At 29.0% G+C, this 15,071-nt stretch overlaps 2 protein-coding genes across 3 annotated transcripts; one reads left to right on the forward strand and one right to left on the reverse strand.

Moving 5' to 3' along the window:
- Positions 1–4,520: 4,520 nt before the first annotated feature.
- On the reverse strand, positions 4,521–6,894 carry LOC100169501 (multifunctional protein ADE2). Its single transcript, XM_029490924.1, has 8 exons — positions 6,602–6,894; positions 6,331–6,525; positions 6,020–6,204; positions 5,552–5,756; positions 5,272–5,471; positions 5,046–5,199; positions 4,831–4,989; positions 4,521–4,738 (listed from the first exon to the last, which is right to left on the reverse strand). The coding sequence occupies exons 1-8, from the start codon at positions 6,621–6,623 to the stop codon at positions 4,572–4,574; spliced, it is 1,287 nt and encodes a 428-aa protein (XP_029346784.1). The 5' UTR covers positions 6,624–6,894; the 3' UTR covers positions 4,521–4,571.
- Positions 6,895–7,086: 192 nt separating this feature from the next.
- On the forward strand, positions 7,087–12,927 carry LOC100160599 (amidophosphoribosyltransferase). Of its 2 annotated transcripts, XM_008181301.2 has the most exons (9): positions 7,087–7,224; positions 8,005–8,146; positions 8,668–8,789; positions 9,017–9,165; positions 9,351–9,606; positions 9,682–9,891; positions 10,016–10,143; positions 10,206–10,548; positions 12,326–12,927. In XM_008181301.2, exons 2-9 carry the CDS (start codon positions 8,013–8,015, stop codon positions 12,463–12,465), a joined length of 1,482 nt encoding a protein of 493 aa, XP_008179523.1. In that variant the 5' UTR covers positions 7,087–7,224; positions 8,005–8,012; the 3' UTR covers positions 12,466–12,927. The 2 variants fall into 2 exon arrangements, with proteins under 2 accessions (XP_008179523.1, XP_029346783.1); XM_029490923.1 differs by lacking the exon at positions 7,087–7,224 and having other exon boundaries at positions 8,011–8,146; positions 9,685–9,891.
- Positions 12,928–15,071: the final 2,144 nt, after the last annotated feature.

A 15,071-nucleotide genomic window follows, 5' to 3' on the forward strand; every position in this document is an offset into this window, starting at 1 on the left:
CATTAAGATCTTCTGGTAAATTAAAGAGTAGCACATTATTTCGCCGAGATTGTCTGTCGAACATCTCAGATATTAAATTGTCATTAATTAAGATTGATGTTTTTGTATTCGACGATTCAATTTTAGCTTCAATAATTTCCACTTTAGTTGTTAAAGATTCTTGTTGAGAAGATAAAGTGTTTAATTGTGTGGAATGATCATTAACTTTTTTAGTAAGAGCTGCTAATTTTTCAGATAGAGCATTAATTGATGTCACTAATTTATTATTTGTAGTTTTTAATTCATTAACAGATTTAATTAGGGTATCAATTTTATTTTCCATGTTTGTGAAATAAGTGAATACGGCGCAAGGCGTAGATAGATTGATAAATAATTAGAATTAATAATTAATATATCAAACAAATATATTATATATGTTTATTATCCGGGTGGCTAAAGTAGATACTATATTATATTATCATACATATCATGATGTCTGTACTTTGTTGATTGTTCATAAACATGATTTTTAAATTATTAATTCAGCTTTATAAATTAAACCCGTTACTCGGATTTACGGATTCTGTATTTCAATCCGTGATCCGGATTAGGCAAGCCAATGTCCAGCACTAGTTCATACCAGAACCCCACTTCTATAAAAAAAATTCAGGTGCCAAGTACTTGGGCATAATGCCTGAAATTGTTCCGCTTCAGACCGGATGGGTGCCTACTGGAGATGCGGTATTGTTGGGCATGAAATGAAAAATTGCGAGGGGTGATAACTACTGCCTACCGTGTCATCTGGCTGGACTTCCCAAAATCATCCACAAACCATTGACTGGAGCCTGCGTCATGTTTGTAGGAACAAAAACTGAGCCCAGTACTTCCGGTTAGGAAGAAACTAAATAATTATATATTTTTGTTTATTGTAAGGTTGTTATTGGTCATGATTGAATAATGAATATAATTTTAGACCTGTAGCTATATAACTTAATAAAAATGGTATTCCCAAGACTAATTTTTCAACACATGCACTAGGTATGCACATCGTAATATCAACGTGTCAATAAAACATTCGTAATTACGTACGCACTTCGAGGGGTCTGCAATCCATCGCGGGTGGATGCCTACCTGAAAACATACTGTGTGTCTCACGCATACAAAATATACATATAAGCGTATCTCAAGTCTCTCGAGTCTCGGGTAATTATATATTCAAGTTGATCGATGAAAATTTTCAAGTTTTGAACATCATACACCAAATATTAAATAAACGAATTGAACAAAGTTTGGTTACATATATTAACGAGCAACGAAATGGACGGGATCAGCTATAATATAATATATACCTACAATTGAACTTATACTTATAAGCAGTGGTCGAAGTGGGGGATACGGTGGGATGACATAATGCCTCCACTTTTTTCATCGAAAATAATGTATCCCCCTTATAATTAATTTCATATATGAAAACTGCATAAAATATGAGAGGCACCCCTCCGCGTATTTTGAGCCACTTCGACTACTGCTTATAAGTTATAATATTTTATATTTCCAATGTATTTCCCCTGAGGTAACTTATTTGGCCGGGAAACGCCGGTTGAAACAGCTAGTATTTTTATATTTTAGATTCCGAGTGGAGCAATGAATGTATTGATTATAGTGATGTTTTTAAATTAAAAATTTTTTTTTTGTGCTTGAGTATTCGTATAATAAAGTTTCAATTTTCATATACAATATAATATTATATTTATTAGGTACCTATGTAATAATAATATGTTAATTTTTAAATTCGTTGTATTTAGTAAATAATAATTTACGAAATTGTGTTTTCGAATAATAATATTTATTATTTGTATTAAGTACCTACACAATGATAGAGAACTATACTCTGTTCGACGAGAGACTGTTCCGCGCATCTAAATGACGCTGGTGCATAGAGTAATAGTGATACTCTATGCGCTGGTGACAGCGCTGAAGCCCAATTTCTCCCACTATTTACCGTCCGGCGGCGTGCAATATCGGCCGCCAACAACAACCCCCGGCCGAACAGTTGACGATCGTAGCCAAACAGGCGAAAATGGTGGGGGATGCGCAGCGACGGACAAAAAAACGAGTACGGTCTCTCGTGGAACAAAGTATAAAATCGTTATTTCTCATTAAAATAACCAATTTTGTTAAAATTTTAATTTGGTAGGTCGTACCTATGTGTGAGCATAATAATTAATAAATGTTGTACATAAGTATTTTTGACATTATTAGGCTGATGTAAGATCAATTTATGAGAATTGTTAGGAAACATTTTCAGAGATAATCATTTTATATAAGGTACTTACATACATTTTATATTAAAAACTATTTACAATTAATGTTAAAAGCTATTAAGATATCCATTATTTGTATTTATTTGTAGACTTAAATAAGACTTTAATAATAGTAGTAATTATGTTCATTTAACATATTGTTTTTTTAATTATTTTTAATTGAATTTACATTTATACGTTTGGCATATATCCCAAGTGACCTCTGAATAATCATTTAATGATAAATGTAATAATTATTACATTAATAAGATTATAAATTAGAATACACTGCAGTTTCTAGCTTCTAAATTCTAATACAACATATTATATTGGTTATAATTTTAAATTTTTAAAATTTTTAAAATGCATTTTGCTACCTTTTGCCAGTGATCCTAGGCATAGTAGGTAGGTACCTATAATAAAAATAAAAATTAATTCCAGTAATACCTGATTGTTTAATTAAATTATTTACACAATTTCAATCGTAAAAGATTTATGAAGTTTATACATTGAGCATTCGTATGTATATTTTTGATTAAGAATGTTTAATTTTATAAGCTACCTACCTATATAAAATATTAAAATGTATAAAGATTCATCGTTAAATATAATGCATTATATTATGTTTTTCGATAAAACATAAAATAAGACATGAATAACTCCTATTTTATGTCACACGGGTTGATCTAGCAACTGCAACAACGATACTGTTCAATTTTTTTTAACCGTAATTGGTTTCAAACATCCAGAAATAAGTACGTTTTTAGACTATCAGTCTTGATAACTAACAATTTATATTGATAAAAAATATTTAGGCTTAGCACCTATAAAGCCCCCTTAATTGCACCTATGCTTATGCCTATGGAAAAAGATTGTAAATAAGTAAATATATCAGCGATCCTGATGGCGTTTTAAAAAAACAACAAAAAAGATTTAAAACAATAATCATTAAAGATAGGGGCCACCTATTGTTGAAAAAAAAACAAAAATTTGTAATATTATCATTAAAGTGATTTATATTAATATTAAGAATAGCTAAAAAAAATAGCAATATTTAAAAAAATGGTGCATAAAAATTGCTAATATTGTGTGAAAATGTAATGTACCTATCTACAGTTACTTTTTTTAGTGAAAGTAAAAATTTGTTCGAAATCTGGTTATGATTCAAAATCTTAGTTTTTTCTTAATTTTTTGTTTGTTTCTCCTGACGCTTTTGAAAACTAATGGGGATTGTTTACATTTAACCCAAGACCCAAGTACCAACTAGATTCACTTTCCTACCAGGTGATGAGACTCAGAATTGTATTAACAGGACGCATATTTTGTCTCCGTCTTACATGTGCATAACATACCAAATTATACGCTCAGCAGAACACGTGCAGTTCCATTAGTTGTGGGGGGGGGGGCTTAAAAATGTTCTTACTTTTCTTATACACAAGTTAACAATTTTTACACATACGTCCTTATCATGTACTAATTGATTTATTTATAATTTATGTGTAAGTATTTTACATCTACTATATCTATATTTGTTACAATATGCTTTTATTTAATGTACAAAATATTTTTTTGTGGGGGCTTCAGCCCTAAACCCCCCTTTGGGTGCGCCATTGACATAGGCTTTTTATTATATTTTAATTTTAAAACGAGTTATGAGTATTTTAAAATTGTAAATTGTACATCTTAAAATATTCATAACGGCTTTAAAATTAAAATATAATAAAAAGCCTATGTAACAACTGCTTGGATAATATTCTTACTTCTAAATAGTATAATTGGTCAATTCACTCTAATTTTTAAATCAACAGAGCTAAACATGATCTGCTGAGTACAAAATTTGGTATGTTACGCAATTGTAAGACAGAAACCACACATGCGGGTGTGGCATCCTCTTAATTAAATATTCAATATTGTGATTTTATCATTATATAATATATTATTGTAATATTGTGTATATTTGTATGTATAAGAACAATTAAAATTAAGTGTGAGATAGATAATTTAGATGATTAGCAAGATGTTGCAAGAAAAATATTTATAAAATAAGAAGAACCAATTATAATATAAAATAAATTATCAAAAATATATGTATATAAAAATCATGTATGTATGTGAATATGTGATATTAACTTATTATCAGCAAACTAGTAAATAACAAATTGTATAAATTATATTTTATTTTAATTAAACTAATGATTTTATTAGTTTTAAAACATGGAGTAATAATTCAACAACAAAAAAACATTAATAAAGTATATTAATATGTTCATGAGTATTTATGTATGGGGCTTACAAATTTTTTGAAACAATTTCTTGATCATTTTTTATCAAGGTAATATATTTTTCCAACTGTTGTGTCTTGAGCTTACACCAAACTAGGGGATCGGTCAATCCAATAATACGAGATGCAGCCAAAGCAGCTCCTTCCTCTTCCCGTACAGTTACACACCCCAAACCTAGTTGAGAGTATTTGTTAAAAAAATTGTATTTCATAATTACAAGTTACAAGATACAAATATATTATATACAATATTAAAATATTTATTACCAGATGGAACATTCAATGAAGACCAAATATCCATATTTATATTGGTTGCATTTAAAGGTGGACAGTTTATAACTGGCAAATTAGTATACCCAGCGATTACTGGACCCAAGCCGTTACTACGACCAGCTACAGCAACTATGACAACAGGAATACGTAAACCTAAAATACATCAAATATTAGTAATATACAATACTTATTAATTTACTAAATACTACCTTCATATTTATCAATCATTTTCAATACAAATTCTGTACTTTTATGTGCCGATCCAATTCTAATTTCAGTATTGATACCCATTACATTTTTTGTATATTCTGCAATCTTTTTACCAAAACTTTCATCACTAGATGAACCCATGACAACTACAACCTATAATAATTAATTCAAATTAATATTCTTACTTAGTATTTAAGTGTTTTTGGGCTAAAAATAAATGCATACCAAACCATTTGGTTGTTTTTGAGAAAAACTTTGAACTTGTTGAGCAACCCATTTAAAATTTGTTTTAATTGTTTCCATATCAGCAGCTGTGACAGTGCTCAAATTTCTGTACACTTGTTTGTCAACCATTAATCGTTTGTCTCCACTTGGCCACAACCTCCATGAATCATTGTCAATAACATCAGCTACTAATATTTGACCTAAAATATATTAAATTAAATAGGTATTTTTAAGTTTTATAAATTATTGAATTGTTCTATTCATATCAATAACAATATACCTTCAGAACTAACACCAAATTCTATTTTCATATCTACTAAAGCAACATCCTTAGATGCCCACAACTTTTCCAATACTTCAAACACACAGATAGTAGTTTTTCTCATTATCTCATACTCAGCGCTTCCAATTGTTATATTTCCAATGTTAAACTCTACGGATAGCAACTGTTGTTCAGACCATTGAGGATCATCATTTTTATCATCCTATTCAAACAAACGCCAAAATTAACTAATTTAACAAGGATATTTCAAATTAAATCTTTAATATTAAATATATTTAAATAATAAACATTTTAAATAATCTAACCATTTTTAAATTTAAATAAACAGAATAAAAATATATACTGTTTGATAGGTTAAATGTATGAGGTTGAAACTTTTATGGTATTAAATATAATTTATTAAAATTCATAGAAAAATTATTATATCATTTAAATATAGTTAGATATTTTTTTAAGAACATATACCTTGAAAAAGGTCTCCACCAAAGGTGGAGTAAATCTATAACCTTCTTTTACTCCTGGATTACGTTTCAGAAAAGATCCTGTAGCAATTCGACGAGATACCCATTCAATCGGAATCATACTACATTTTTTGCTAATGAATGTATTATCAGATAAACCGTTTTTTGAAACAAATGCTGTATTTATTCCTAAAACAGAAAAGTCAATGAGTTGGTATACGTAATATATAGGTATTTAAAAATTGAATAAGTGTTAAGAGAGTACATAATATATACTTTATTAATATATTATAGTGTGCATTGAACATAACCCACCTAAATCTTGTAAAACTTTAAATATAGCTGTCGTTGTTTCGGTAGATATAGCCGCTTTACCTTGCATTTCATCGCCCTTGGCACCATTCCAAGCGGTTATTCTGTCTTTACTTACCATCAACACATTGTCCGTGCCGGGTAGATCGTATACAAGTTTGGTTTTTCCCTCGATGATCAATTCACCCATACCAATACCTTGACAAACCACAATGTGAAATAAACGTTAGCAAGTTTTTCAAAAATCGAACCAAATAATCTATTTTATAATCACCCTTATTTTGGGGTTTAGCCATTACAAAAACGTCAATATAATATGAAAAAATTAAATGGTCCGTGCAAAAGAGATATCGGCGAGGTTGTTTCAAGTTCAACGATCAACGAGCAAAGCTAACCGCAGATTGGCGTATGTGTGTCTGTGAGTGCCGAGTGTTCGTGTTGGACACTTGGACCTTGGACGACGATGATTGCCAGTTCTACTCGACCTCGGCGGCTCGGCCCTATGGTTTTAAAACATTAAACAATTTACAGCTATAACCCCAACATTTTCCGGATCCCGCCAATTTCTAACTAATCAACTATCGACGCAATGCGGGCTGATACGACTAACATACTAACCTAAAAATCATTTATTGCATTCAAACCGGTTTTGAGTTTGGCGGCATATTGAAAACGTAAACAAAAAACGTGCTTGAAACAATCGAAACGGGTATCAAAAATTTGAAACGCAAATGCGCAATAGACGCACAGCCGCACAGTCCACACTGCTGTAGACGAGTGTCCGAGGCACGTCTAGAGTCTGGAGCAGAATACCAGAGACGGCAGAAATTATTGCACTATTACGCCAGCTCTGTTTGGACCCATCTCTTTTAATTGTCTCAGATTCTGAACTTGCCTGTAAGTACCTAGTACCTATCTACATTATTTTATACATTTTGAATTTTTCTATTTGAGTTATAATTTACGACATTAAAAACGTTATGGTTCAACAATATATTATTCATAGTTCATTCATTCATTTTCGATTAAAAATTATAATTGATTTCGTGGTAACTATTTTTAAAAACCATTATCGAGATAAGCTACTTGTTGATTGTTCAGACATCAGTTCCTTTTTCCTGATAAACTATGATATCTTCACTCGTCAGTTCATGGCCAGATGACCTGCAGCCAATTTAATTACAATGTGTAACAATTATTATTATTGTTATTCCTTCACCTACTACTACATGGGTCAATGTTACAAATATTATATAATAAAATAATATTAGGTATACATACAAAAAAAACCGAAGCCCATTTATGTTTTATGACCACCAATAATAATTTTATTTGTAATTTCTGCTGTTTCAACACATTTTTGTTGTTCACATAAAATACTCTATTTTTTTAAACTTTCTATTTATTTCTATATTTTCTATATTTAATAGGTCTCAATATTAATAATTGGTATGCATAACATTAATATGATTAATTATATATAGCTTAAATTATAAAAACTCATCACAATAATTGTTAAATTTATTAAATGTTTATAGGAAATTATTTTTTATTTTATTGTCATAAAAAATGTAGTTGATTTTATTTATTACATATACTTATATGTTTATTTGTTAAACTTATGAGAACTTATTTAACATATGAGATGGTATGTGATTCTATTTTATTTTGTTTTAGAGTCAAATATGTCTATTGAAGAAGATGATAGACAATTGCGCCATGAATGTGGTGTATTTGGTTGCATAGCTTCTGATCCATGGCCAACAGATTTAGATGTAGCCCAAATTATTTCTCTTGGATTATTAGCACTCCAGCACCGGTAATCTCGTGTTTTAATTTTAAATCTATAGTGTGCAGATTTAAGAATTAAATAATAACCTGCAAACATTTGTGAAGACCCTCATACAAAAGTTACCAGTGGCATACCTATTTTTAACAAAACTACCGATAACTTATGATTTTGATAATATTCTATCACATAATATTTGTATGTAACTCGTCAATTAAAAGACCACCCTTACAATATGTATACTATTCATTAAATATGCAAATACTATTTGATAAAAAAATTTAAAATTTTTCATCTGTAATTAAAATTACTATATTTTACCTTAAAATAAATTATAATATATAATAATATACTTTGTCCAGCTAGAGTTTAGGAGTGTTTCCCACTTAAACTGTGGTAGAAATGTCTGGTGTAGGGAGGCTGTTTGGTGACGGGGAATGTTGTGATTTTGTTACTGTGCACTAATCCAAACCTAACTAAAGTTTCCTTACAAGTTTTAAATGTACACTTTTTCAAATCGCTAATACAAATAAGTATTTTAATTTTTATAGAGGCCAAGAAAGTGCTGGTATTGCTATGAGTGAAGGTGATAATCATACACACTTTAATGTTAAAAAAGGCATGGGTTTGGTCAGTAATATATTCAATGATGAAGCAACAAAAAATCTCAAAGGTATTAATTATCAATGTATAATAATATGGACTGATCAATTATCATTTACTAAATTATTTTCAATAAGAGAACACACTTATTCTGCGCATCTCTACTCGACACTCTGCCATCGAGACCGATTCCACCATGGCAGAGTGTCGCATGGGAACGCGCAGAAGAACCAAATTTTTTTCAGGCTGCTAAGTGTTCTCTCACTTGACCTAGTATATTTAAATTGTACCATGTAGGTAATCTTGGAATTGGACATACAAGATATTCTACTAGTGCTGGTTCTGAAGAAGTCAACTGTCAACCTTTTGTTGTTCACTCTGCTCATGGTGCTTTAGCAGTTGCTCATAATGGTGAATTATTTAATGCGGGGAGATTAAGACGTATGGTAAATATTACATAATTTTGTTGTACATTAACATGTTGATATCCGTACGTAATTCATATGTCATGTCTGCCAAGCCGCAGGTCATGTTTTTAAATTGTTATGCCGTGCATGACATTAAATGACGACTACGCTTTGTCATTACTCATTAGTTTTCCATATATTAATTATATATATTCTGTATTTAGGTATTAGCTAGAGGGGTTGGTCTTTCAACACATTCAGATAGTGAACTAATTACACAAGCGTTATGTTTGAATCCTCCTGATATTGAAATTGATGGTCCTGACTGGCCAGCTCGTATTAGACATTTTATGGAACTTACGAAATTATCTTATTCAATTGTTATAATGGAAAAAGATAGGATATTTGGGGTACGTGATCCATATGGTAATAGACCTCTCTGTATCGGAAAACTGATGTCTTTAACTGAACCAAATAAAGGTAATTATTTTTGAAATTTTAATTTAATTACAAATTGTCATAAAAAAAAAATTATTCTATTTCTACTTTGTTAAGCAGAAGAAGGTTGGGTTGTATCATCTGAATCATGTGGTTTCCTCTCAATGGGAGCTAAGTATGTGAGAGATGTCTACCCTGGAGAAATTGTAGAGTTTACAAAAGAAGGATTTCATACTGTATCCGTAATGGGTCGACCTCACAATCGCCCTCAGGCATTTTGTATTTTTGAATATGTATATTTTGCAAGACCTGATAGTATATATGAAGGTGAATATAAAATGAGTTAATTAATTCCCTTATTTAATTAAATTTTCAATGCATCATACAAATAAATTATGATTAAAATATTGATTCATTATTTAAAATAAAAGTGTATAATTATATATTTTAGGACAAATGGTTTATTCAGTGCGATTGAGGAGTGGTATTGTGTTGGCCAGAGAAAGTTTTGTTGAAGCTGATATTGTAAGCTCAGTTCCAGAATCTGGAACTGCTGCCGCTCATGGGTTTTCAATGAAAGTGAGTATTTACTGTTTTATTATATTGAACTATTGGTTTATTTGGTTAACTTCTATTTTCAGTCCAATATTCCATTTGCTGAGGTGTTATATAAGAATCGGTATGTTGGCAGAACTTTTATTCAACCAAATGCACGATTAAGAAGATTAGGTGTTGCTAAAAAATTTGGTGCTATTGTCGAAAATGTAGCCGGCAAGAGATTGATTCTTATTGATGATTCCATTGTAAGAGGAACCACAATGGGGCCAATTATAAAGTTACTGAGAGATGCAGGAGCCAAGGAAGTTCATATACGAGTTGCTTCTCCTCCTCTTAAATTCACTTGTAATATGGGAATTAATATACCAACTAAAGCCGAACTTATTGCTAATAAATTAACTATTGAACAATTGGCTAAACATATAGGTAAGTGTATTAAGAGGATCTAATCTGCATGTGTTGTCTCTGTTTTACAAACGTAAAACAAAACAAAATTTGTGTTTTGTGGAATCAATTCTTCAATGTTATGTTTAATATTTGAGTGAATTGACCTAATATCAAAGTTTAGAATATTATAGGCTTTTATTGATATTTAAATGTTTAAATTGTAATATTTTCATTGTTTTAACTTATAAGTTAAATTTCAATTTAAAATGTCAATAAAAGCCTGAGATGTCCCAGATAATATTCTTACTTTTAAATTTGATAATAGGACAATTTAAAAAAAACTGAAGATCATAACCTCAGAAAATTTCAAATAATATTTAATAGGAATGATAAAATATTGAAATATTAAAGTTTGTAATATAGCACCTAATCACACAATTTTTTTTTAAATTTTGAGTGCTTTTATATGATCATGATATTTACAAAACCCTGTACAGTTTTTTTTCACTGGTCGTGCTGCAATTCAGTATTTAATGTTGTGAACAGGGATGGCCTGGCCCACCGGGATACCGGGAAGTTCCCGGTGGCCTGACCTATTGGAAATTGCTATTGGCCTGACAGATGCATGACATTATTTTTTTAAATAATTAGTGTTTCTTTATACTATAAAAATATACTTACTAGTATTAATTCTTAGCAATACTATAAGAGGAAAATCCTAATAGTATAGTAGGTATGGTATATTATAATTACGTATATATAGTAGGTATACCTGGTTGTTTTGGAGTTTTATACTGTCGAAGAATTTTGTGGTGACCAGTGAGGACTAGGTGATTATGTATATTTAACCAAACGTGCTTAATGCAATAAGTAATTACTACTTACTAATTTTTATTAATAACAATAATAATTGATTAGGTATTTAAGATTGGTATATTTTAGGACGCATAAACGCATTATTATTATTGTGTACCCATATAATTATGCTTCGATCTTCGTCTGATCGTTAGTGAGTATGTGACTACTTCGTGCACGCGAGCGTGAGTCCCTCTCTAACTTTTTTCATACCAACTTTATTTTTTTTTATCTAAAATACTTTTTGGTCGGATCGAAGCCCGAATTTTCATTTTACTTAAAATAGTGTTGGAAAGATGGATTTTAAAAATAACAAATATTGTGCATTATCGAAATGCGTATTTTTACTTCTATATAATTATAATTTTGAAAATCAGACTTATACTACCTACAAAATGTTGTCTTCTTTTAAATTAAAAAAAAAGGACAAAAACCAACTATTCTACAGGTCGTGAGAGTTTTTCCTATAAGACATGTTTTTGTATTAGAAACGCACGTGCGTCCATTAATTGTATAAATTATGAATTGTTATAACAGCTTCAATTAAGCTGCATAGTAGTCGGTATTGAATGTAATAATTTGTTAATTGAACTTATTTTAAGAGAACACGTGTGTTATAGATAAGCGTATCTAGGCATTTTAAATATTTATGGGCAGTCACACTAAAATGTTGACACTGATTTATGGACTGTCTTTTTTGTGCTCTTCTAACATATAATAAAAACTAAAAGGTTAGATAGGTAAATAAATAATTATAAGTCCCCCCCCCCCAAAAAAAAAAAAAAACTTTGAAGTAGACATACACATTTGGCCGGATAATAGATTTTCCCGGTCTACATTTTTCTCCCAGGCCGTCCTTGGTTGTGAAATATAATATTAGTTAAAATTCAAATGTAAAAATATAATATATATTTATCTGAAAATGTTCAGCAATAATGTAGTATATTAATATAAACTATAGGTGCTGATACCCTTGCTTATTTGTCCGTCGAAGGACTCAAAGAAGCAGTTACCGAGAAAATGCCAAACAAAAATGCAGTTGAAGTTGGTCATTGCACAGCATGTCTCACTGGAGAATACCCCGAAGAATTAACTTTCTAAATTTTAAAATGTCTTTATATCTAAGTATTATTGTAATTCATTTTGTTAATAAGAACATTATTTGAAGTTTGTAGTTTTGTACGTCTATAATTGTTAAGCATTTTGAGTTATTTATATGATGAGTGATGACAATAGATTTCTCAAATTTTTTAAAAACGAGGTACTGATAACTTAAGTAAAAAAATTGTTAAAGATCTGCCTTCTAAACAACTATTGTTTGTATTTTATTTAATTCTTATTAATCTAAAATAGGTATAGATCCAAATGTTATATAGGCATAAATAATATTAAATATAAATAACAAATTATTTACTATACGTCATTATATATATATATATTTTTTAAATGGTTATCAAAATTTGTTTTTTTTTTAAAATATTGTTTATTAAGAGCTTTATATATAAGTTCTCTTAAATATATATTTAAGTCTTAAACTTATAAATAAATATTTGTATTAATATTTAATTGTATAATATTTTTATCTTCATGGTGGTTATATTATTCAAGATTATTTAAGATGTTATGGTAATATTCTGGAGTCAACGTCCCTCTTCTAAAAGAATGGATAAGACATTAGGAAGATGCTACACCCACATGTGTTGTCTCGGTCTTACAAATGTACATCATAGCAAAAACTGTATTGTGCGGGTTGTATTAAATTTTGAGCAGAGCAATGTATGAATTGAATTTACAATGTGGGGTTTTTTTTACCTGAAGACACTTTCTAATAGAAAAATGTTCTAAGCAAGGAAGTTTCTGATAACAAATTGGATCTAAAATAGTTTGTATTAGGAAATGTCTTAGTACATTTTAAAATAATTGGGAAAAACAACAAACTTTCTGCTGTATGTTAGGTGTCTTGTGGATCACTGTAATAACTAATGGATGTGTTAAATTTGAATTCAATGATATAAAATCATTATAATATATGAAAAACGATTCTGAGTGAATACCCTTAGCTTATATTTTATTGTATATTTTATGATATTAATATATTATTGCTAATAAATTAGTTTATTTAATTATTATACAATAGTACTATATAGTAAGTTCAATAATTTTTTGCCGAAAACACTACACATGAAAATGTCATTGTTTGCACCTAATAAAATTGTAATCTTCTTAAAATTACGATTCTCAGCAGTTAGCTTATATTACTATATTTTATGACAATATTACATTGCTATTTTACTATAATAGTCATACGGTAGATTAATTTCATTTTTTATCATTTGAAAAATTCATTGTATGTATAAAATAGATTAAAAATGTCAAGGTACCCATGAATCATATTATTAAATCACAACTAAATAACTAAAATCGTTATTCTTCGGTCAAGTATCTAATTTTGTCAACATTTTAAGCTTCAAATAAAAAAAAATTATGTCAATCTTATTAAATAGCTATAATAATAAGTATTAATAACTCATTAGGAACCTTGCATTATATTTTCAAGCTTTTTAACCCGACGAAAAAATTTTTATCGAAAAGATTATGGAATAAAATCTAAATAAAATTGAAAATTTGATAAATTGTTATTTTAAGCATGCATATGCGATTTAACATTTATATCTTCAGACCCTCTTATTCCAATAATTTTTTTTTAATTTCAGTATATGGTATACCTACTTGTATAAGATTTTCAAATCTTATGTATGAATATTGTAAACATAATATACCTAGGTAATAATTTATAACATATTACATAACACAATAAACTATAATTTTTGAATACAAAATAATTACCAATTGTTCCTGGTTTTGACGAAATTGGTCAAAATCCTAACTTCAGACTCTGAGACCCTCGTAAAAAATATTTGTCCAATTACGCTTAAATTCTGAATAGAGTTCAGTATTTGAGTCTGAGTAGAGACGTCAAAACCAAAGTCGATTTTTTTGAAAACCTATTTTGCATGAAAATTCCCGTTTTCTTAAACCGATTTTTTGTTTTTCTAGAAGCTTTTGAAAATTACTGTGAATTTTGACCACCCGAATTAACCAACTATAGATTCATTTTATTATTGGAAAAGGTTTGAAGTTGAATTATCTCGACTATTTATCGTGTGCGAGCTACGAAAAAATAAAAAAAAAAACACAAAATTTAATATATATTGTAAAATCAATAGGTATTACAGGTTAGGTTAAGTTATTGCTCCTTCCAGAATATAAAATTAAGGAAAAACGGAAATTTGTACGCAAAATCAGTTTTCTACGAAAATGTATTTCTTTTGGTGAAAATTAAAAAAAAATCATTGTAATATTAGCATTTTCTATACCTACACAATACAATTTTTAAAATACTGTTTGAGCTATTTATACAGGCAAAAGTTCCATTTCTAATGGAACACTTTAATTATTTTATTGTGATTCATTGTTCAATTACGAATAACCTAAGATACTTCAGATAATACTTGAGCTATTTAGTATTTATAGACATTTTCAATTTTCGATTTTTTCTCGTTTTTTTTTTTATAAATACATATTTAAATATATATATGTATAAATATTTAATAAAAACATATTTACAGTGTTAAACAGTTTGATAATTTTGATTATTTTCAATTTTGATAATATTAGTAAGTTAAATGTTCAGATTATGTTTAAAT

This window comes from Acyrthosiphon pisum, chromosome A2 (assembly GCF_005508785.2).
Source record: "Acyrthosiphon pisum isolate AL4f chromosome A2, pea_aphid_22Mar2018_4r6ur, whole genome shotgun sequence".
In the NCBI taxonomy this organism is placed as follows: Eukaryota; Metazoa; Arthropoda; class Insecta; order Hemiptera; family Aphididae; genus Acyrthosiphon; species Acyrthosiphon pisum.

Coding starts and splice junctions, on each gene's coding strand:
- LOC100169501 (XM_029490924.1), bottom strand. CDS start 6,623: ATGGCTAAACCCCAAAATAAGG. Junction 5,757..6,019: donor TGGTGGAGACCTTTTTCAAG/GTATATGTTCTT, acceptor TTGTTTGAATAG/GATGATAAAAATGATGATCC. Junction 5,472..5,551: donor ATTTGGTGTTAGTTCTGAAG/GTATATTGTTAT, acceptor AATATATTTTAG/GTCAAATATTAGTAGCTGAT.
- LOC100160599 (XM_008181301.2), top strand. CDS start 8,013: ATGTCTATTGAAGAAGATGATAGACAATTGCGCCATGAATGTGGTGTA. Junction 9,607..9,681: donor TTTAACTGAACCAAATAAAG/GTAATTATTTTT, acceptor TACTTTGTTAAG/CAGAAGAAGGTTGGGTTGTA. Junction 9,892..10,015: donor ACCTGATAGTATATATGAAG/GTGAATATAAAA, acceptor TATATATTTTAG/GACAAATGGTTTATTCAGTG.